General features: G+C 34.4%; 1 protein-coding gene across 1 annotated transcript in view; it reads left to right on the top strand.

Moving 5' to 3' along the window:
* The window catches only part of Arp3 (Actin-related protein 3), a 204791-nt gene that overhangs the window by 163028 nt on the left and 15798 nt on the right, over positions 1–25965 (top strand). The window contains exons 9-10 of the mRNA XM_090408792.1: positions 5542–5634; positions 10086–10211. Coding sequence (XP_090264918.1) covers positions 5542–5634; positions 10086–10211 — 219 coding nt within the window. The remainder of the gene's footprint in view (positions 1–5541; positions 5635–10085; positions 10212–25965) is intronic.

Here is a 25965-nt window from a genome sequence, read left to right as displayed (position 1 = left end):
CGTCTTCATGACAACGCATGAACGTAAACATTTTGCTAATGTAATACAATGCTCTACTCTTACATGAGTGATTACATAACATTAAATTTTCACAAATAAGAATAAACAGAATATTTGAGCTACTTAATCAGCTCTTTCATTACATATACAATTATTTATAATACACTTTTCGTTACTTTACATATATATTTTAGTTATCATAAATTTCTACAGATATTATTATTTAATAAATTAATAGTAGGTTAAATTTAGAATAAATACTTAAATAGTAATCCTTAATTAAGGAAAATAAATAATCTTTATACAAATTATGATTAATACATAATAAGCAATGTTAAATGTGAATGAAAAAAAATAAATTACACAACATAGTTTCATTCACAATTTAACACCATCTTCCTGATATCTTACATACTTTTACCAAAGTCTTCCCATGACTTTTGTTTAGCTACTTTTACACATAGCTTAACTCTCTTACATTTTTCTCTGTATTCTTTTAGGGCATCTGCTTACTTATTTGGTAGAAATTTTCTGTATGCCTTCTTCTTTTCCAGGACTGCTTTTTTTAGCATCTTGTGTCCACCATGATGTTCTTATTTTTCTATTCTTATCCTTGCAGACAACTTCACTATATATAATACCTTCATAGCTGAATTAATCAATGTTTTCTTTACAATTTGCCACTGAGACTCCAATGTTTGGTTCTTGTTTTCAATTTGTTTCATTTTTTTTCTTCAACAATGTCTGTATAGTTGAGTCTACAATTCATCTGTAAAAGCTGTTCAACTTGAATTCTCTTTAAAACTTTGCATCCTGTTCTTATCAATGTGATATCCATTTTTATTCTGCTTATTACTAAGTAATGCGCACTTCCAATTTCAAATTCTCTGTACACTCTTGTAACCTGAATCCGCATGATATCGCTATCAACAATGACATAGTCAGTGAGGCTTTTCTTATTTCTTGTGTCTTCTCTCAATATGAACTTGTACATATCTTTATGTTGAAACATGGTGTTAATAATGACTAGTCTGTTTCCTGAGCAGAAGTCCAGTAAATACTTAGCATTATTATTGACTTTGCCCTTGTTTGACAGGACGACATCCCCACCAGCATGAAATCTCATCATGTTGTACCATTGTATGAATTTTTGGTTTAAGCCAATAGAGACTACAATTTATTTGGTTAAGTCCTAAATTGCCAGCCCATCCTTGTTCATTCAGTACCCAGTAAATACTTACTAATGGGGCACACCATATGAAGGTGAGGATTGGACACTCTTTTCTTATGTTATCATGTTAATTTATCATAACCTTATGGCATAGGTGTTCTCTAAAGCAGCCGTTTCTTAGTGTGTTTTTGTCCTGGTCAAATGGGATTTTCTTTCAGAATTCACCTAGTTAATAACTGCAACTCAGAAAATTCAGCCATAGATTACATAATTTTATATTTAGTAATATACTAGTTATGAAATTAGGAACAGAAAGTGGCAGCAGTTTGTATATTGCGTTTTTCTTCCATCTGCAAGGGACTCCAATCTCCCCAGTTCAAACATCATATCAGCAGGTTCTTTTCTTCTTGATCACTTGCCCACACACCACACTGATATAGCCTGAACAGTTTTAATACTTACCTAGATTTGGGGTGGAGGGTATCTCTACAGCATATTTGAAATGCTCTTGGAAAGTGTCACTCACGATTCATGCTTTCAACAAGTAAGATAGTGTTGTGAAAGTTTGGATGATATGCCTCAACAATGTGTAGAGCATTTTGTTACCATCATAATATTTGTTTTCTATAATTTTACCAAACTCTTCCCATGTTTTAACACATAGCTATCTTACATTTTTCCCTGTATGCTCTATGTGCACTTGTTGACTTACCTACCAGAAACTTTTGATTTGATAAGAATTCATCTTTACAAGCATTGCATCTTTTGACGTCTTCAGTCCATCGTGAAGTTCTAATTTTTCTGTCCTTACAGACAACTTCTCGTGGTTTGAATCAGTTTCTTTGATTCTGATTCAACCAGAAGAAACCTTCTAGTTGAATCAGCCCGTGTTCTTCGGATTATTCCATTGTATCTCTAAAGTTTGGTTGTGTTTCAAACTTTCATTTCTTTTTCCAATAATATTTGCATATTTGAGTTTAATTCACCTCTAAAGCTGTTGGGAGTTTTTCAAGCATTTATACGTATTTCTTTTCTCTGTGATATTCATGTTAATACTGCTCAAAACTAAAATCCCTTGTACACTCTTGTATCCTGAACCATTGTTATGATATTGCTATCAACAGTGTAGTCAATTACACTTTTCTTATTTCTTGAGAGCATGTCTGTGTGTATTCTCCATGTGAATTGGTACAAATCTTAGTACACCATGTTGATGTACAATGTAATAACAAGTCTATGTCATGAACAGAAATCCAGCAGGCACAAGCCATCATTAATTTTGCTCTTTTCTACTCCCAAGCATTTCAACAATTTCTTCCTTCAACAATCCTTCTTAACCATTTCTCAGATATACTTGCATAAATCTTACCAGGAACAGTCAGTAGGGATATACCTCTGTAATTTTCGCATTCAGTTTTATTTCCCTCTTTATATATGGGTATTATGAGAGCTCCACTTCAATCATCGGGAATTCGACCCTCTGTCCAGGTCTTCTGAACTATGCAGTGCAGCCACTGTAAGACTTTTATACCTCCATACTTCAGCATTTCTGGTCAAATATCATCTATTCCTGCTGCCTTTCCACATTTCAAGCCTTTGATGACTTTTTCTTGTATTCCTAACTGTATGCCTGTTGAATGTTTTTTGCCACTGCTATCACTGCTTGTTTCATTTAGCAATTTTTCTAAGTAATTACTCCATACTGCAAGGATATCTTTTCTCCATTTTTCATGTCACCTTTATCATCTCTAATTCCTTTTACAGCACTCTTTGCTCCATTTGTGAGCTTCTTCAACAATCTCCAAAATATCTTGGCACTTTCTTGATATTTATTTTCTGTGTTTTTACCAAAGTCTTCCCATGACTTTTGTTTAGCTAGTTTTATGCATTGTTTAGCTTTCTTACATTTGTCTCTGTATTCTCTAATAGCACAAGCTGACTTATTTGCCAGGAACTTTTGATATGCTTTTTTCTTTTCCTTCACTGTCTCTCTGAATGAATCAATCAGTATTTTCTTCAAGGCTTGCTACTGAATCTCCAAGGTTTGGTTCCTGTTCTCAAACTCTTTCATTTTTTCTTCAATAATCTTTGTGTATTTCAGTCTACAGTTCACATCTGAGAACTGCTCAACTTTTATTCGCTTTAGAACTTTCTTACGTGTTGTTATTTTCAATATTAAATTCAATTTTAATCTGTTCAACACTAAATGGTGATCACTTCCAATTTTAAAATCCTCTGCACTACACTCTAGTGTCCTGCACTAGTGAGAAAACATCATTATCAACAATAACATAGTCAATGAGACTTTTCTTATTCCTTGCTTGTTCTCTCTGTGTGGATTTGTGCACATTTTTATGTTGGTACATCGTGTTAGTAATAACCAGCCTGGGCAGGACATTACTTCCTGAGCAGAAATCCTACAGGTATTTGCCATTAATATTATCTTTGCTCTTTTCTCCAAATTTTCTCAAATAGTTTTGTATGTCTGACACTCATTTCCTACTCTGCTATTTAGATCCCCAATGAGGACCAACTTTTCCTTTTTCATTGTGTCAGTTGCTTAATCTAAAGCCTCAAAAAATTCTTCCATTCTACCATAGAGACCATAGGCACAAATAAGTATCATTGTCCAGTTCTCCATTTTGATATTTGCCCACATCACTCTATTTTAGACTTCCTGCCATTCAAGAAGATTAGCCTTGTATTTAGTGTTGAATACTGTGGCTACTCCTTCTTTTCCTTGATTGTCATTGCCTGAATATAAAATTTTGTATTTATTGCTCAGAAAGATCTCACCAGTTTTTGTCTTCTTTGTATCATTCACCCCTATTATGTCGATCTTGTATTTATCCAATTCCTCAGCTAGCTCCATTTCTTTGAGATTCAAGCTTCTTATATAGATAGTACCGATCTTGAACTCTGGTGATGTTGAGTTGGGGTGTGTTTTCAATTTGTTCCAGTAGCTGACTTTTCACTGTTTGCTCTATTCCCAACTGCCTGGTGACATGAAATTCTGTCATGTTGTACCAACATTTCTATCTTTTGGTTTAAGGCAATAAGAATATAATTTGGTCAGCTCAATCCCAAATTGCCAGCCCATCCTCATTTGTTCAGTATCCAGGTAGGTACCTAACAGGATGCACCACGAGAAGGTGAGGATTGGACATTAGGTCAGAAGCTCTGGTTGGTTCTCCGCATTCCTTTAAAGGCTATGTGGAGGTCTCCTCTCAGTTATACAGCTTTGACCCTTAAGCACCCCTATAACAAGACAAAGACAATGAAAATAGGCAGAAACATTGAAAATATCAACTTCATTGTGAATGGAGAACCTATAGAACAAGTAAAACATCTCATACTTAGGCACGATTTTTAGTGAAGATGGTAAATTAAATATGCAAATAGACAACAAAATCAACAAAGCTGGTATGGTAGGAAGTCAACTGAATAAATTTATATGGAATAAGAGAGAGGAGTTAGTCAAAACTCTAAATTAGCTGTATACAATACAGTATTCAAACCAATTTTAACTTTTGGATCTGAGAGCTTGGTCAGAAGTAAAACACTTGACTAGCGACAGCAAATATTAGAGTCCTGAGAAGGATTAGTTGCATGAACAGATGGCATGAATGGCACTATATTAAAAACAAGGATATTAGGAAAGAACTTGACATTGTCAGCATCCAGGAATGTGTTAGGAGAGCTAATCTCAGGTGGTATGCTCTCCTAACGCATTCCTGGATGCTGTTAGGAGAATACTAACAGTTTTTTACATTTAAACAGAATGGGAAAGGAATGATTAGCAAAACAAGTGTTCTCTGCCTGGTTTGTGGGAAAATGATCCAGAGGAAGACCAAGATACAGGTGAATTGATAGTGTAAAAAGTGCCTTAGAAGATTGAAATATAAGATCTGATAATGTTGGAGTCTTGACAGGTAACAGACTGATTTGGAAAAAAATTGTAGATAGGAAGTTAGTAATGATGTAAATTTGTCATGTAGTACTATCATATCCTGTACACTCCTTGAGGGTATATGTCAGGAATTTGATGATGATGAACATGCAGTGCACAAAATTTTTTCTTTGTATTTTGATTTTAGCTTTCTGTAGAAGATGAATAATTTTGAAAACATAAAACTGTGATTAACAATAACTTGCTGTATACTGCAGGATATCAGTAGAGCTTGAAAACTGTGGGAGGGGGGGGGGTGCAAATTGCAGAGCACATTACATAATATATAGCACTTAAATTGTAAATGAAAACAGTATGATTAGTAAAATAAGTGTCTGGAATTATTTGTGATAAAAATAATAAAATAATCTGTTCAGTATAAATTTTACATAACTCTCATACTGTTTTTAATATAATCCAGTTTGCAAATCCAGACTTCATGACTCCAATATCAGAAATTGTTGATACTTGTATTCAGAGTTGCCCCATTGATGTGAGAAGGCCACTGTATAAGGTAAGTTGAAAATCATGATGCAATTTAATAAATTAAATGTACTTAATAATCAGTCTGTGGACTGCACGCTGAACGCTACCTATGTGGGGGAAACATTCATGAGTCTTTTACAAAACCTTTCTACATGTCCTGTAATTAATTCAATCATGAAAGATACCATTAAAAATTACATCAAAAATATGGGAAAAAAATACATTTTGTTAAATTATGGAGACAACTAGTGTTTGAGTAAAACTTTAGTTTAATATAAACCAAAATCCACATTCGACGTTTCCGCCTTTATATCAAGGTCGTCTTCTGGAGCATATATACTATATACAGAGAAACAAGCTGCACTACAATCTACATGGTTTGTTCAAGTTACTGACCAACCGTTACAACAATTATTAGCCTGACCTCTGTTGAAAAGAAAAACCTTAGTACATAAATGCTATAGTCCTATTATTATTTATTGGTTGTAAAATTACATTGGGAGCAACAACAAATCTATATATATATATATATATATATATATAGACATAAATTATGCATATAAATTTATATGTATAATCATGGTGTTAATATATATATATATATATATTAACACCATTTTAATTAACACCAATTTAATTTTACAACCAATAAATAATATTAATAATAGGAGTCTAGCATTGAGGTAATAAGTTTTTTTTTCATCAGAGGTCAGGCCAATAATTGTTGTAATGGTTGGTCAGTAACTTTAACAAACCACATAGATTGTAGTGCAGCTTGTTTCTCTGTATATAGTACATATGCTCCAGATAACCTTGATATAAAGGTTGAAACGTCGAATGTGAATTTTGGTTTATATTAAACTAAAGTTTTACTCAAACACGTTAGTTATCTCCATAATTTTCCAAAATGTATTTGGACAAGCCTAAAAGAAAGGATGGGAAAAAAATCATAAACACAACAAAAAAAAAAAAAAAATTGCTTGTAGGCATATAAACCAGATCTTTTTATTTCTCATCTTCAACTAGCAGCCAACAACTATTGTCCCCCTTAAGTATCCAGACAACACTTTACAAGATTACTTCAATCACACATGCATTCATTAGATCTGACATTCCATATTAAAGAATGTCTAACATGGAATCCATTCTTTCTGATCTCCTCTGTCACAAAATTTCCTTTCAAAAACTTTCTTACATTTGTTTGTTGTCTTTATCACTCTTCAAATTCTGGTAACACTCTGACATAGATTTTCTGCAGTCCAATACTGAAACAGGTTTATTTTTTAGGAACTGATCATAACTCAAGCTGGCTTTGTTTCTCTAACTCTATCAATCTAAACTAAAGAGATCAAGTATTTGTTGTTAGAAATGATCTAACACAACTCGTGCATCTATCCACCAGAACATTAGATAATCCTCACTATCCTTCCATGATAAAATTTCATGCCAGATGGAGCATTCGCTGATTAAACAGTTCTTGCTGTTTTCATCAGAGAACACCAGAACAAACAATGAAATATCAACTTCTATTGAAGTATCAGTGGAAAAGAAGTCCAGCTGGCAGAAAGAACTAGAAAAGAACCATGTGGACATTTGTGTTATTGAGATGAAAAATATCTTTGCAGATGTTTTCCTGCTAAATAATAAAGAATGTTATATTTGGGCCATGTTGCTCAAGGAAAGGAAGGAGTAGCAATAGTTGAACACTGAACACACAGATAACCTTATTTAGGAGGTGATTTTAAGAAGAGTTATATGAGCAAATTTCAGAATGTGTAGTAGAACAGTGAAACTCATTTGTACCAATGGTCCAAGAGAAAGTTTTCCTAAGGAAAAAATTTGAGAAATTTTTTCTACAATTAGGTAAGATAGCTAATATAACTAAGAAAACAAGTAAGCTGGTATTGTTAGAGATCTAAACTGCAGGGTAGGAAATTAATCCCAGGTATATAGAAATGTTTAGAAGAAAGAAAAAAAAAATCAGTTAATGCCTTTTATTTCCATATAGGGAGTAGGCGAGGCCGTTTTAGCCCTATCGAACTTTTGGAGACTGAGGGGACAATTCATTCTTCACCAGTAGCCAATCAGAGATAGCTGGCCCAAGACTATCACTGTGTATGCCATCCGATGAAAAGAGAGAGAGGCGACTGACAAGTGCTGCCATCTTGCGGTCTATAATCCTAACATTATGTTTACTCTCTGAAAATAGTGTGGGTTCTGTGGTCAATTTTCTTGATTATGGAGGGGGGGAAAAAAAGCAAGTTTCCAGGAGGGGAAATCCACTTGCCCATGCCAGAGATTGACTAACTCAGGAGCTGGTTAAAAAAAGGGTTAGTAAAAGTTCCTCTAAGTTGTTCAATTCTGTCGGCTACTAGAATTGAACTTACAACACACTCTTGTTGGGTGATTTAGTGCCCGTGGATGGCAAACGGCACTTCCGCTGAGGTACACAGGTACATATATAGAAATGTTTTGGGGAAAAATTTGGAGAAAAGGGCAGAGAGTAATAATGGTATGCCTTCTGGATTTCTGATCATCATTAACACTGTTTCAACATGAAGATGTGCACAAATTCATATGGAGAGAAGACATAAAAAAAGAAGTCTTATTGACTATTGTCATAGTTGATAGTGATGTCTTCTCAGGTTCATAATACAAGAGTATAAGGGATTTGAGATTGGAAGTGACCATCACTCAGTTTTAAATAAATATATAAATAAAAAAATAATATCATATCAATATTTCAGTTCAATCTACAGGTGAACTGTAGACTGGACTATTATTATTATTACGGGCGATTCCAAGGAACTATACAAATATTATTCAAGAAAAAATGAGAGTTTGAAAATAAGAACCATGTCTTGGGGTCTCAGTGACAAAAGTGACAAACCCTAAAGAAAATATTGATTCAGCAAGGAGGGATGTATCGAAGTTGTCTACAATTATAGAAAATCAGAACTCCATATGTTGTTTGGGTTATGCCTTCTTTTGTTACTGTCTGTGGGGGGAACGTACTAAGAAAGTGCTAAGACAGCCTCTGCAGAGTATTAAAATTGTTCAGTGATACTACTTCATAATAGTTCTGTGTTCCCTTTAACTCCAATCTTACCAGTTAGTGTCAGAAATATTCAGGATGGTCTGCTTTTGTGTACATATCAACTTTTATTTCTAGGATTATAGAAATATGAAACTCTTATGGTTATCAAATGCTAAGTAGTTACAGGAACGCTGGAAATGTTTAAGTGTGTAATTCTGTATTATTACTCTAATTCCTAGTTCTTGATATATTCCTCAATCGGTGTTTGTTCACTTAAATGCTAGCTTGTCTAAGTGTCTCATGCTGTGACTTTCTTGTTCCATATTTGAGCAAGCTAGGAAATGCTGGGGCATACACAGCAGAGCTGAATTAAAAATCAAATGCATATTGGAAGAAATTAATTGTTATAGAATATACACAGTGCAAACATCTGCATTGTATGTTTTATAACTTGCATGACACTAGAAAAAAGGCGAAGGAAAGTTATGCACTCATCATAGTAATTCATCATGCATTCAACTTTTAATTCAACTCTACCATTTGTGCTCCAACATTTCCAGAGTAATTATAGCTATAGTGTGTACTTTTAATTCAACTCTACCATTTGTGCTCCAACATTTCCAGAGTAATTATAGCTATAGTGTGTACATTTGTGAACTCAAATTTGCAATACAAAGGATCAGCACTCCATCTCATTTCATTACCCAAATTTAGTTCTTAGTACTAATGATTATTTTATTACTGTAGCATGAACTTTATTAAATTTTTAATTTAAAAATTTGTGAGTAGGAAATTACCTCTTGAAAAATACTGATTACCCATATGTTTGAAACCATACTTTATTGTACACTTATATTGTTTCTGCCGCATTATTTTTAATGGTGCCTGAATAAACACAGTTATAATAGTTACTTATTTTTGTTTATTTATAAATTCATTTGGAAGCGAGAGATTCTTGACAAAAGAAATCATTATGCTTATCTGAAATAAATTCAGTTGTTGATATTTTGCATTACAATTTTATAAGCATTAAAGCAAGAAATATCAATGACTTTATTATCATTATTCCTGTTGCTTTCAGACACTTATTTTTATTGCATTGTTATACTCATTTTCTACACCTTAAAGATCAGTGCAGTCTTCAGCAATGGCTGTTTTTCACATTTAGTGTAACGGTGGTGAGAAAATAAATTTTATTTCTGCAGCAAATGAAATTTAAAGAGACGATTCAGAATAACATGATATCCCTGTTTACTAGGGAAATAAAAAAGAATAATAAATTCAACCATGCAATTTTCAGTTTATATTTTATTTTTGGTAGGAATACTGAGAATTGATATTATTATAGAATGCTTCTCTGTTTATTTTTAATTTTTTTTCTTTTCTTTCATATGTGATGATAACAATAAATATTCTTGATGTTTTCCTACTCACTCTTTAAGAATATTGTATTATCTGGTGGATCTACGATGTTTCGGGACTTTGGAAGAAGGTTGCAGAGAGATCTAAAAAGAGTAGTAGATGCCAGACTAAAATTGAGTGAAACACTCAGTGGTGGGAGAATAAAGGTGAGTTCGATTCAAAGAACTTTTATAAATTAGTTAGTTAATGTTCATCTTTCCCAATAAAATTTTTTGCAGTAATACTTTAATGTTTTAAAGAGTGTGCATGATTATATGCAGATTGCTAATACTTGCAGTTTTAGAGCCGTTTGACCTGGTATTGTCAGATGTCTTTCTGTATGCCTATTGCATTATTGAAAGCATTTTGTTGGCACATGTTTTCAGTGTATGTTTTAGTAAATAAGTGTATGCATGTTAGTGTTGAACATTTCAATATATATTTTCACAGATTTATCTGTTTATTAAATCTCATTAAGTCCTATCAAAGTATTTCTTACTCTGCTTGGCTAAATGTGATTGAATAGGCTAACGAAAATAAATTGAATCACAAGTCTGAATTGGCATGCAGTCTGATAACTAGTCTAGTCAGCAATTTCTACCAAAAAAAAGGGGGAGGGTACTATTAGTGATAAATATTCTGGTATGTTCTGTATTTGTTTTGTTTATAGTGAATTTCAAAAATTCCTATTATTTAAATACTTATTATTGATTTCCATAAAATGCCTATTATTGGTTTCTGTATTTCATATGATATCATCATCATCATCAAATTCCTGATATGTACCCTCAGGGAGTGTATGATAGCTACATGAAAAAGTTACACCATTACTAACTTTGATCAGTAATTTTTCTCCAAATTAATCTTTTATTTCTCAAGACTCCAATATTATCAGATCTTATATTTCTGTCTTTTAATGTGCTTTTTACTGTGTCAATCCATCTACATCTTGGTCTTCCTCTGGGTCTTTTTCCTGCCAACCTGGCAAAGAACACTTGTTTTGCTAATCTTTCCTCTCCCATTCTGTTTAAGTGACCATATCACCTGAGATTAGCTTTATTAACACATTCCTGAATGCTAACAATGGCAAGTTCTTTCCTAATTTTTGATGTGATAATGCCACCTGTTTACTCCACTAATCTTTCTTAGAACTCTCATATCAGAAGTCTCTAGTTTTTTGATCGAGTGTTTTATTTCTAATCCGGCTTTCAGATCCATAAGTTAAAATTGGTTTGAACACTGTCTTGTATACAACTAATTTAGTGTTTTGACTAATTTCTTTCTTATTCCATATAAATTTATTCAACTGACTTCTGACTATACCAGCTTTACTAGTTCTGTTATCTATTTCCATATTTAATTTACCATCTTCACTATTTAGTGAAGGCACAGTATTTATTGCGCTTAAATAGCTGAAATGTTTTGCTTGTTCTATAGGTTCATCATTCAGGATACAGTTGGTGTTTTCAATATTTCTACCTATTTTCATTTTCTTTGTCTTTTTATTGTTGATTTTCATAAATTTATTACAAGAGTTATTCAATTTAGTCAGGGAATCTTGCAGATTTGTGCTGGATTTATTCAGAAGTATAATGTCATCTGCATAAAGTTAAGACCTAAGATTAACATCACCAGTTTTATTATCAGATTTAACACCACTTTCCTTCATAATGTGATCCATATAGATAATGAAAGTGGAGATAATGTGCACTCTTATCGTACACCTGATTTTACTTCAAACCATCTTCCTATACCTCCTTCAATTCTAACTGCTGACTTACAGCTTAAATAAACTACATATTGCTTGATATAATGTCCTATTTACACCATATAACTGTAGCATTTTGAAGATCTTTCCTCTTGGCAACTTATGTGCCTTTTCTAGATCAATAAAACATAAATACAAATCCTTGTTATATTTTAGATTTCTCAACTGTTTATCTTAAATTGAAAATCTGATCCTGACAACCTCTATTTGGCCTGAATCCAGCTTGTTCTACACCAAGCTTTCCTTCCACAATTTTTCTTACCCATTTCTTGCATAAGCCTTATCAGGAACACTCAGTAGGGACATACCTTTGTAATTCTCTCCTTCAGTTTTATTTCCCCTTTTTATAGATGGCTGCTATGAGAGCTTTGCTCCAATTCTCTGGAATTCTGACCAGGCATTCTGAATTATGCAATGCAGCCACTGTAAAACTTTTGTACCTCTATTTGAATATTTCTGGTCGAATTTCATTTACTTCAGCTGCCTTTCCACATTTCAGGTTTTTGATGACTTTTTCTACTTATGAATATATATTCCTAATTTCATTCCTGTTGGGAGTTTTCTACCATCGTGTTGACACTGCTTGTTTCATTTAGCAATCTTTCAGAAGTAATTACTCCAGACATCTAGAATATCTTTATCTTCAGTTTTCATCATCATCATCAAATTCCTGACATGTACCAAGAGGCCTACAGGATATTATGATAGTACTACATTAAGAACTTACATCATTACTAACTTCCTATCAACAGTTCTTTCTTTCTTTGGCCAATATCTCTTATGCTTTAAAGCGTCGAGATTTTACCAAAGAGATTTCCATGCCGTCCTGTCCAATGTTTGTTGTTTTGCTTCATTCCAGTTAATTCCCTTCTTTTCCAATTTTTCTTTATTTTCCTTTTGCCAACCTTTCCTGGGTCTGCCTATATTTCTTTTTCCTATTTTCTGGCTTTCATATACAGTTTTTGCTATTCTTCCTTTTTCCATTCGATTAAGATGTCCAAACCATCTCATTTGGGCTTGTGTTATGAATTGATTCAGAGGTGCAACTTGAAGGCTGTCTCTTATGATTTGATTTCTTATTCAGTCTAGTCTTGTTTTTTGTGCCACTTTCCTGAGATATTTCATTTCAATTGTTTGTAGTTTATTTGTGTTTCCTGTCACCAAGACTCACAACTGTATGTTAATGTTGGTGGAAACACTGAACAGTACACTGCCATTTTGGTATTCTGGGTGACTTCTTTCTTATCTAGGAGTGGGCCTTTCATTGCATAGAATAGCTTTGTTTCCCCCCCCCCCCCTCTTATCCCATTGTTAATTTCTGTGTCTAGCCTACCATCTTGTATATATGATCCCAAGTATTTAAAGAAGTGGACTTCTTCCAGTTGATGATTCTCTATTTTTATTATGTGTTTTTGTTGGTTTCTAGATATGATCATAGTTTTATTTATATTTATGGTCATATTCCTTTTCTTTGTTTCTTCATACCAAATGTTGATGTTGTACTGCAAATCTTCAGCTGTATTTGCTAGAATCACTACATCATCTGCAAAAGCCATGTGAGAAATTCTGGTTTCTTTCAGTTTCATGTATCTTAGGTGGAACTTTTTTGTTTGGCATGCTTTTAAAATTTCATCCATTACTATGATGAAGAGAAGAGGGCTGAGAATACAGCCTTGCTTCACTCCTACATTTGTTTCAAATTCTTTTGATCTATTATTACAGGTTCTTACATAATTTCTATTACTTTTGTAGAGACTTTGTATGGCTGCTATTAAGTTATCTTGTATCTTGTATTTCTTTAATTTGCCATATTAAGTGTCTGGGAACTCGGTCAAAGGCCTTTTCAAAATCTATAAAACATGAATGTAGTTCTTTTCCATATTCCAATGTTTTCTCTGATATATGTCTAAGACTGAAGATAAGATCCTGCGTGCTTCTATTTTTTTGAAAGACATATTGCATTTCATCCAGTGTACCTCTATTTGATTCCTAAGCCTCGCTTCTAAAATGCGGGTATATAATTTTCCTAGAACGCTTAAAAGCGAAATTCCTCTATGGTTTTCACATTTGCGGTTGTCTCCTTTCTTAATTATAGGGATTATTATAGCTACTTCCCAGTCCTTGGGAATAATTTTCTTTTTCCATACAACATTGAATAGGTGTAAAAGAAATTTTATGGCTTTCGTTCCTAAATTCTTTACCATTTCTGGTGTTATTTGGTCATGGCCTGCTGATTTGCCCAGTTTTATTTTATTTATTGCTGCTAACGGTTCATTTGCATGAATTTCTTCACTCTTATCTTCTATTTTGTTTCTGTGTCTTGCTCTTAGGGTTCTATTTTTTTCATGTCCTGCATCTTCCAATAATTCTTGAAAGTACTGTTTCCATCTTTCCATGATGTCTTCAGAATTTGAGTGTAACTTTCCATCCTTATTTTTGATAAACTTTATGGGGCATTCTTTCTCTGACCTCATTCTTCTTAAAACATTACAGAAGAGTTTTTGGTTTCCTTTAAAATTTTGTTCTAAAGTATGTCTGAAGTCTTCCCAGCATTTTCTTTTCTCTTCTTTTACTAAGGTTTTAACTTTATTTCTTTGGTTGTTGTATAGTTCTCTATCAACCTGCAGCTTTGATATTATATATCTCTTCCATAATTGCTTTTTCTTTTTAATTTCTTCTTTTAGTTCTTCTGTTTATTATTTAATGATACACCACAAATTTCTTTGCTTGTTTCTAGAAGCGTTTTGAACCTGTATAGGTTTTCTAAATCTTAGTCTTCATATATCTCTTTTTCTACTTCTTTCATCTTCTCTTCTATTTTACTTTTATACTCAATGGCTGTTCCTTCTTTCTTTAGTTTGTAGTTCTTTATCTTAACATTTATTTCCTTGCTACTTTTTCTACGTTTTTTTAACTTTTATTTTATGGATTGTTTCCAGTACTAATAAGTAGTGGTCACTGCCTCTTTCAGGACCCCTATAGACTCTTGCATTTTTTGTATACTTCCAGTACGATCTGCTTATGATGGCATAGTCGATTATAGATTTTTTGTTTCTACTGGACTCTTCCGTGGTAAACTTATGGATTTCTTCATGCTTGAACACAGTATTCGCTATTACTAAATTATTTGTAAGGAAAAGACTTATTATTCTTTCTCCATTATTATTCCAGGTTCTTTCTCCTTGTGATCCCAACACTTGTTTCGTTTCCTCATCTACTTGATTGCCTACCTGGCCATTAAGGTCTCCTAGTAGTATGATATTCCCTTGAACTTCTTCAAATTGTTTTTTTTAAGAGTTCGAAGAATTCATCTTTAATTTCTTTATTAGCATTATTGTTTGGGCCATATGCAACAATTACAGTGAATACTTGGTTGTCTGATTTAAAATCTATAGTGATTGTCAACAACCTTTCATTTATTAGTTGCCATTTAGTAATATATTCTTTGAGATCTGGTTTAATTATGCAATGTATCCCTTGTTTTCTCCATTCTCTTGTGTTTACCCCTGAGAGTCAAAGCTGTATAACTGAGAGGAGACCTCCACATAGCCTTTAAAGGAATGCAGAGAACCGACCAGGGCTTCTGACCTAATGTCCAATCCTTACCTTCTCGTGGTGCACCGTGTTGCGTATCTACCTAGATACTGAACGAACGAGGATGGGCTGGCAATTTGGGATTTTGCCGACCAAATTGTATTCTTATTGGTTAAACCAAAATAAAAAATGATGGTACAACATGACAAAATTTCATGCCGGCTGGGGCATCACCCGGTTAAACAAGCCCCCCCCCCCCGTTGTTTTTGCCAGGAAACCAGGATGAACAGCAAAAAGTCAGTTACTGGAACAAACCTGAAAACACACCCCAACTCAACATCACCAGAGTTAAAGATCGGACTATCAACATAAAAAGTCTGAATGGCAAAGAAATGGAGCTAGCTGAGGAATTAGATAAGTACCAGATCGACATAATAAGGGTGACTGAAACAAAAAAGACAAAAATTAGTGAGATCTTTCTGAGCAATAAATACAAAATGTTATATTCAGGCAATGACTATCAAGGAAAAGAAGGAGTAGCCATAGTATTCAACACAAAATATGAGGCTAATCTTCTTGAATGGCAGTCAGTCTCAAGTAGAGTGATGTGGGCAAATATGAGAATGGGAACTGGACAATGAGACTTATTTGTGCCTATGGTCCCACAGAAGGTTCTACTAAGGTAGAAGTGGAGGAATTTTTGATGCTTTAGAAAAAGCAACTGACACAATGAAAAAGGAAAAGTTGGTCCTTGTTGGGGATCTGAATAGCAGAGTAGGAAATGATTGTCAGATATACAAAAATATTTTGGGAAAATTTGGAGAAAAGAGCAAAGCTAATAATAATGGCATATACCTGTTGGATTTCTGCTCAGGACATTGACTGGTTATTACTAACACCATGTTCCAACATAAAAATGTGCACAAATTCACATGGAGAGAAGAGACAAGGAATAAGAAAAGTCTCATTGACTATGTTATTGTTGATAGTGGTGTTTTCTCCTTGATGCAGGACACCAGAGCATACAGAGGATTTGAAATTGGAAGCATTCGCTATTTAGTCTTGAGCAGGATAAAATTGAATTTCATATTGAAAAGAACAACATGTAAGAAAGTTTTAAAGCGAATAAAAGTTGAGCAGCTCTCAGATGTGAACTGTAGACTAACATACACAAAGATTATTGAAAAAAACAATGAAAGAGTTTGAGAACAGGAACCAAATCTTGGAGATTCAGTGGCAAACCTTGAAGAAAACCTTGATCAATTCACCCAGAGAGGCATGTGGTGAGGTTGTCTGCAAGGATAGAAAAATCAGAACTCCCTAGTGGGCACAGGAAGTTAAAGAGGCAGTGAAGGGAAAACAAGAAATCATATCAAAAGTTCCTGACTAATAAGTCAGCTTTTGCTCTTAGAGAATACAGAGACAAATGTAAGAAAGCAAAACATTGTGTAAAACTAGCTAAACAAAAGTCATGGGAGGACTTTGGCAAGAACATAGAAAATAAATATCAAGAAGGTGGTAAGATATTCTGGAGGTTATTGAAGAAGCTTAGGAACGGAGGAAAGAGGGCTGTAAAAGGAGTTAGTGATGATAAAGGTGACATGAGAACAGGAGAAAAGGATATCCTTGAAGTATGGAGTAATTACTTTGAAAATTTTGCTAAATGAAACAAGCAGTGATAGCACAGTGGTAAAAAAACACTCAGCAGGCATACAGTCAGGAATACATATCCATACTTGAAGTAGAAAAAGCCATCAAAGGCTTGAAATGTGGAAAGGCAGCAGGAGTAAATGATATTCGACCAGAAATGCTGAAGTATGGTGGTATAAAAGTCTTACAGTGGCTGCACTGCATAGTTCAGAAAGCCTGGACAGAGGGACGAATTCCCGATGATTGGAGTAGAGCTCTAATAGTGCCCATATATAAAAAGGGAAATAAAACTGAATGTGAGAATTACAGGGGTATTTCCCTACTGAGTGTTCCTGGCAAGATCTATGCAAGTATACTTGAGAAACGGTTGAGAAGAATTGTGGAAAAAAAGTTTGGTGAAGAACAAGCTGGATTCAGGCCAAATAGAGGCTGTCAGGATCAGATCTTCACTTTACGACAAATAGTCGAGAAAGCATGGAAATATAACAAAGATCTGTATTTAAGTTTTGTCGATCTGGAAAAGGCATATGACAAGGTGCCAAAAGAGAAACTATTCAATATGCTACAATTATATCGTGTCAATGGGGCATTATATCAAGCAATACTTTGTCTTTATTTGAGTTGTAAGTCGGCAGTTAGAATTGAAGAATGTACCGGAAGATGGTTTAATGTTAAATCTGGTGTGAGACAAGGAAGTACATTATCCCCTTATGTTATTCATTATCTATATGGATCACATTATGAAGGAATGTGGTATTAAAGATGATATCCGAATTGGAGATGCTAATGTCCGCTCTTTGCTTTATGCAGACGATATTATACTTCTGAATAAATCCGCTACTAGTTTGCAAGATTCCCTGACTAAAATGAATAACTGTTGTAATAGATATGGTATGAAGGTCCGCATTAAAAAGACAAAGACAATGAAAATAGGTAGAATTGTTGAAAATGTCAACTGTGTTGTGAACGGGGAACCTGTGGAACAAGTAAAACATTTCAGCTAGCTACTTAGGCACGATTTTTAGTGAAGATGGTAAATTAAATATGGAAATAGACAACAAAATCAACAAAACTGGTATGGTAGGAAGTCAATTGAATAAATTCCTTTTAAATAAGAGAGAAATTAGTCGGAACACTAAATTAGCTGTATACAAGACAGTGTTGAAACCAGTTTTAACTTATGGATCTGAGAGCTGGGTCAGAAGTAAAACACTTGACCAAAGACTAGAGACCGCAGATATGAGAGTCCTGAGAAAGATTAGAGGCATGAACAGATGGCTTGAATGGCAATATCATATTAAAAATGAGGATATTAGGAAAGAACTTGACATTGTCGGCATCCAGGAGTGCGTTAGCAGAGCTAATCTCAGGTGGTATGGTCACTTAAACAGAATGGGCGAGGAATGATTAGCAAAACAAGTGTTCTCTGCCAGGTTGGCAGGAAAACAACCCAGAGGAAGACCAAGATATATTTGGATTGATACGGTACGAAGTGCCTTAGACTATAGAAATATAAGATCTGATAATGATAATATTGGAGTCTTGACAAGTAATAGACTGATTTGGAGGAAAATTGTAGATAGGAAGTTAGTAATGATGTAAATTTTTCATGTAGTACTATCATATCCTGTACATCTCTTGAGGGTACATGTCAGGAATTTGATGATGATGATAGAAAAGTATATACCCATCTTTCATTTTCTGACAACCTTGACCTTTTTTTTTTTGTGTGTGTGTGTGTGACTGCTAGCAGATCCAATCTGGATTTTTTAAATTCATCTATTAATTCATTTTCTTTTCCATGTAGATTTTTAACATTCCATGTTCTGTATCTCATGTACCTTTTTCCTCGATTTGTCGTTAACCATTTAGACAGTATAGCTATGTCTTTGTTATTTCTTTTAATGGGTGAAATTTTAAACTGTGCAGGGGATTAGCCTTCAGCACCTGAGTCTGGTGGTGGGGCTGCCATCTTTGAGGCCCCCAGACCGGCCTATGAGGGAAGTGCTATCCTGTTGGTCCACGATAGGTATTTCCCTCCTACCCTTCATAATAAACTATGACAAGCATTCCCTGATCCGCCACCAGGGGACGCGCCCGATGGGGATTACAGGTGTCCCCACACGGGATCAACAGGTTTCCTCCAAATCAATCTGTTATCTGTCAAGATGCCAACATTATCAGATCTTATATTTCTGTTTTCTAAGTCAGTGGTTCTTTACCTTTTATGCTTTACATACCACTTGGAAATGTGTATGTAACGGTCATATACTTCTATAGGTAGATAAAACTATAGTTAGAGTATAACAATGGGAATAAAATAAAACATATACAGGGTGTTCGGGATAAATTTGACATATTTATAATTAATTATATTTTTCCGTAAGTTACATGTATTAACACACACTTCTCTTCATTTAAAAGTTTGGACCCTTCTTCATTCATATACAAGATGTCAGAAAGGATGGATAGCTGGAACCCACCTGAATCATGGAAGAGAATAACTTGTATCATGATGATTCGTGCCCGCCATCAAAATAAGGATATTACGACTGCTGCCCAATGCTCCCTGAATACAGTAAAAACAATCAGGCATGAACTAGAGACTTGCAATGGTGACTACGAGGATGTAGCAAGAAGAAAGATCCCTAGCAGACGATCTGATTGCGTTCGTACAGCAGAATTCCTCGCAAATCTGCAGGAACAGGTGTTGAAGAACCCTGGCATTGGAATTCGGGCTTTGTTCGTGGAGTTGCTAACTGTAGTCAAGCCCTGGATAACAAGGGTAGCCAATGGTAGGCCGTATGTATGGCAGCAGGATTCGGCCCCTTGCCACACCTCTGGGAAAAGTCAAAAATGGTTGTCTGAAAATTTCTACGACTTCACCAGTCCAAATGTTTGGCCTCCAAACTCCCCAGACCTTAACCCCATGGATTATTTTGTATGGGGCGCAGTTGAAAAAGACACCAATCGCACTTCCAGTAATACAAAAGCCCAGTTAATGGATAAAATTAAAACAGTTTTTGCGGCCCTTCCCAGGGAGACTGTAGCATCAGCTTGTTCGAGGTTCCGAAGCAGAATTGAAGCTGTGATCGATGCTAATGGTGGTTATTTTGAGTAAATCTTGTTGATAGTATTGTAATTAACTCTGCCTGTAATGTTTTTTTGTCAATTCATTAAATTTAATAGATACAAAGAAGATTTTCTTTTTCCTTACGAAACTGTCAAATTTATCCCGAACACCCTGTATATATACACACACACACACATTAAATTTTGTATTCATAAATTACACATATTGATAAACATTAGTTGTGACAAACAATTTAACATATCTTATAAAATTATAAACATTTGACTGGGTAATCAGTGAGATGGTTGCTCTTGTTTACACTTGCACAGTTCATTAGTGGTTGGGGTTATCTTTCTAAGGTAGAGTTGTAAGTCATCTTTAACATCAAGCCTGTTGCTATATTTATTTTTAAGGCTGCTAAAGATGAAAAACCAGTTTCACATAAACTAGTTGTTGTGAAAGATAACACATGTTTGACGGCAATTTTGATAAAGTTGGATATTCGTTCTCCATTCTAATCCAAAAACTAATCAATCGCTTTTTGGAATGCATGGTTTTAAACTATTGTTACAAGATATGTCACTCAACTCTTCTTTATTGGACAATGGAAACTTACATTTTTCCAAATTAAATGTGAAGTGGTCTTGAATCCATTCTTGCATTTCATCAGGGGATGGAAAATACTGCTTTATAAGAGTTTTAAGAGTGCTTAAGTGAACGATTATTGTTGTCTGATGTCTTCAAAGTCTGTAATCGTTTGCTCATTTTCTTTAAGAAATGAACCTAGTCACTGAAATTGGTCACAGCTGTTCTTTTTAATTCCGTTTTCCCAGAGATAAATTTTTTTAACAATGTCCTCTGTTTCTTCTCAACATGGAACATATCAATATTGTCTCCTTGCAATGATAAGGTCCAAATATTCATTTTTTTCAAAAATATCAGCTAAATATGCTAACCGTAGAAACCAGTGTAAGTCTTGTAGTCTCAAAGAAAGTCGAAATTCATGGTCCATGGAAAAACAGGGGCATACTTCATTGTGGAGTTCAAATAAAAGGCAAAGAACATTTCCTCGTGACAACCAACATCTGTGTGAAGCTGCAGTCTCTTGTGCAGGCTACCAATTTCTGGTGCAACTTGTTTTATATGACCTGCTAGTCCTGTGATATAACCACTCATTACTTTTGCTCCGTCAGTACATACAGAAATACAATTTTTCATTCAAGGTTGTTTTCACAAAAATGAAACAATCATATTAAAAATATCTTTGCCCATAGTAGAAGTTTTGAGATGTCTACAAAATAAAATATCTTCAAATGTTGCATTCTGGAATTTTCCACACATAAAAACAAGTAATTGAGCTAGCCCAGCTACATCTGTCGACTCATCCACTTGTATGGCAAACTACAGGCTACATTGAATAGCTTGAATGAGTTGGTCCTTAATATTACAGGCCATATCTTTAATTTTTATGGAACTGTACATTTAACAAAGAATGGTTCTGACATGGTTTGCCTCTTTTTGACCAAACATACAAGAAGCTATTTCTTCCGCTGCTGGAGTGAACCTTTCCGGCTTTGGCAATTTGAAGGCTTGCTTTGTAAGACACGTTAAGTGCGCTTTCATTTTCTCCTACACCAGAAAAATGCTTAATTATAGTTTTTCTACTATTCAAGCCTACCAAAAGACGTTCAAAATACCTTAAGGGCTTATTTTTTTAATGCTCTTGTTTTGTTTCAAAGTGTCGCCGTAAAAGAAACAGTTTCATAGAATTTTGTGACAGGACTTCAGTACAAACAACTGGATTTCATTCAACTAAATTTCCTGTCCACATAAAGCCAAATTGTAAATATGATTCATAATATTTGTTTTTTAATTTTTTTATCACTTCATTCATTTAATGTTCTTTTACTCACATGGAATGATGATGATGTAGATGTAGAAGCGGTGTATAGATGTGAACTACAGCACCGTGCTTCGTCACTCAGTTCTCAGAAATTAATCAGTATCAGTGTTGCCAACTTAGCGACTTTTGAGCTCTCACAGCATACCCCCAAAAATTTTACCGAGTACCTCCAAGGGGGTCCGTGTACCACAGGTTGACAACCCTCTTTTACTAAGGCACTTTTTACTCTATCAATCCACCTATATCTTGGTCTCCCTCTGGGTTTTTTCCCTGCCAACCTTGCCAGAGAACACTTGTTTTGCCAATCTTTCCTCTCCCATTCTGTTTAAGTGACCATACCACCTGCGATTAGCTCCTAACACATTCCTGCATGCTAACAATATTAAGTTCTTTCTTAATATCCTCATTTTTAATATAGTACCATTAATGCCATTTTTCTCAGGATGCTCATATCTCTGGTCTCTATTTGCTGTTTTAAGGATACTTGTGACATAAGACTGAATGATAAATGCACGTAAACACAAGAAAGATATTTAATTAACCAAACATTTCGGTTTGGAAATAGCAGACCATCTTCAGTGGTATTACAAGAACAGTTTTAAAAAAATACAAGCTAGAATACTAACAATAGATCGTTAAAAATAGAACATGCCGGGTGATGTTATATCACTAAGTATTAAGTATAAAACGGAACATGTCTCTACTTCAAAATGTTCCGTTTTATACTTAATACTTAGTGATATAACATAATACCACTGAAGATGGTCTGCTATTTCCAGACTGAAATATTTGGTTAATTAAATATCTTTCTTGTGTTTACGTGCATTTATCATTCTGGTCTCTATTCTTTGGTCAAGTGTTTTATTTCTAACCCAGCTCTTACATTCATAAGTTAAAATTGTCTTGTATATAACTAATTTAGTGTTTTGATTAATTTCTCTCTTATTCCATATAAATTTAGTCAGTTGACTTCCTACCATACCAGCTTTGTTAATTCTGTTGTCTATTTCCATATTTAATTTACAGTCTCTACTAAACGTTGTACCTAAGTAGCTGAAATATTTTACTTGCTCTGTAGGTTCTCCATTTACAATACAGTTGATATTTTCAATGTTTCTGCCTATTGTCTTTGTCATGTTTTATTGCTAATTTTCATACCAAATTTATTACAACAGTTATTCAATTTAGTCGGGGAATCTTGCAGACTTGTACTGGATTTATTTAAAAGTATAACATCATCTGCATAAAGTAGAGCTAAGATTAACATCTCCAGTATTAATATCAGGTTTAACTGCTTTCCTTCATAATATGATCCATTATAGATAATTAGTAACAGAGGGTATGATAACGTACATCCTTTTCTGACACGAGATTTAATATCAAGCCATCTTCCTTCCAACTTCTTTCAGTTCTAACTGCTGATTTAAGACCCAAATAAAGTCTAACTATTGCTTGATATAATGTCCCATTGACACCACATAACTGTAGCATTTTGAATAGCTTTTCTCTTGGCACCTTGTCATATGCCTTTTGCAGGTCTACAAAGCTAAATAGAGATTTTTGTTATATTCCCACGATTTCTGAACTATTTGTCGTAAAGTGAAAATCTGATTGGTATTGATCAGATTTTCAGTAACAGCCTCTCTAGGCTGAATCCAACTTGTTTGTCACAAAGCTTCCCTTCCACAATCCTTCTCAACCATTTCTCAAGTATATTTGCATAAATCTTACCAAGAACACTCAGTAGAGAAATACCTCTGTAATTCTTACATTCAGTTTTATTTCTCTTTTTGTATATGAGAGCTCTACTCCAATCATCTGGTATTTGTCCCTTTGTCTCGGCCTCCTGAACTATGCAGTGCAGGCACTGCAAGACTTATACTTCCATACTTGAGCATTTCTGGTCGTTTAAGTGACCATACCACATTTCAGGCTTTTGATGGCTTTTTCTACTTCAAGTATGGATATGTATTCGTGACTGTATGCCTGTTGAGTGTTTTTTTACCACTGTGCTGTCACTGCTTGTTTCATTTAGCAGTTTTTTGAAATAATTTCTCCATACAGCAAGGATATCTTTTTCTCCAGTTTTCATGTCACCTTTATCATCTCTAATTCCTTTCACAGTACTCTTTCCTCCATTTTGAAGCTTTTTCAACAACCTCCAGAATATTTTGCCACTTTCCTGATATTTATTTTCTATGTTCTTGCCAAAGTCTTCCCATGACTTTTGTTTAACTAATTTTACACAATGTTTAGCTTTCTTAGAGCAAAAGCTGACTTATTTGCCAGGAATTTTCAATAAGATTTCTTCTTTTCTCTCACTACCTCTTTAACTTTCTGTGTCCACCATGGAGTTCTGATGTTTCTATCCTTGCAGACAACCTCACCACATGCCTCTCTGGCTGAATCAGTCAATGTTTTCTTCATGATTTGCCACTGAATCTCCGAGGTTTGGTTCTCGTTTTTAAATTCTTTCATTTTCTCTTCAATGATGTTTGTGTATTTGAGTTTACAGTTCACCTCAGATGTTATACTTCTGAGTAAATTCAGTACAAGTCTGCAGGTTCCCTGACTAAATTGATTAACTGTAGTAATAAATTTGGTGTGAAAATCAGCAATAAAGAGAGAGACACACACAATGAAAATAGGCAGAAACAGTAAAAACATAAACTATATCTTGAATGTTGAAACTATTGAACAAGTAAAACATTTTAGGTATTTAGACACAATCCTTATGTTGAGGATTAAATGTTGGAGGCTTAATAGATTGTATACAGCACTCCGAAAGGATTAAAACAGAATTTAATACTTCCTATATTTCTTCTCAGTCACTGAGACATCTTCAAGAATTACGAAAAAAACTAATGTGACATATATACAAATACCACACAATACTAAACCAACCATGTGGGTGACTCTAAAGTCCTGTCTAGGTGGAGTGCCCCTATGGACCGTTGTAGGTGGCCTGGAATGTAAGGTGGGATTTCTGATGATTAGTGTTTCCCAAATCTTAGGAAGCTCAATGCAACTGTATTTATTTAGATTTGGTTGATTTCTGAGAGCTGCTGCAGATTCCCTGCAGCAGCTCTCAGAAATCAAGTTAAATTCTTACCTGATATTCTACAACACCTGCTATATCATTAATTCTGTGACTGACAGTGTCATTTGAAAGAAGAATCAAATCAACATCTTTTAGTAACTCGTTGCCAAACAAAGTTTTTACATCTTTTATAGCTGGAAGTAGTAAATTTTCCCCGATAGAATAAGGTTTCCCTGTTTTGCTATGTGCACACTTAGGAGATAGGATGCTTCCAGTGCCTTGCTATTAATCAAACCTGTGGCCGAAACTATATCTTTCTCACGATTTAATGTCTCTAAGCTTTGCTGAAAAAATTCAGTTGGCTTATTTTTCATATCAGTGTTTAGTTTCTAGATGTCGTCGGAGTTTCACAGGTTTCGTGCACTCATTCGACAACACTTCATAACATAAAACACATTGAGGTTTCTGTTCACTTTTGCCTCCCCACCAAGTAAACCCAAATTTCAAATATGAACTGTTATATTTTCTACTGTATTTTTTCTTTGAACTGCTTGTTTCTTCTACTTTAATAGTATCAGATTTACTCGCCGTTACAACATGTATATCACAATTAGGGTTAGCAACACCTGTTTCATTTGCTTTTCTTTTCAAAGTCCTAGTTCTAAGCCACTTTTCCATTATTTAAAAACGTTTCTGAAAAATATATTAATACCGGGGTTAACTCACAGCACACTTTGTTCAAGTATCACTTTGTACTTCTGAAGATATACTGAGCCTTGGTTGAAAGAGGAAAACCTTCAGTAATAAAAATCAATAAAGAACAAGCAATTAGTTGAAATGTGGATAACACATTTACTTCAAATCTGACAAAACAGCAAATCTGCCACTACAAATTATTGTAGCGGCAAAATGTTCATTCTATGAACATTCTGCTGCTATTTGTTCGTTTTTTT

This window comes from Typopeltis vanoorti, chromosome 2 (assembly GCF_054136105.1).
Source record: "Typopeltis vanoorti isolate ZY-2024b chromosome 2, IOZ_Tvanoo_1.0, whole genome shotgun sequence".
In the NCBI taxonomy this organism is placed as follows: domain Eukaryota; kingdom Metazoa; phylum Arthropoda; class Arachnida; order Uropygi; family Thelyphonidae; genus Typopeltis; species Typopeltis vanoorti.
Note: the sequence above shows the minus strand (reverse complement) of the source record. Positions and strands in the feature narration are given on the sequence as shown.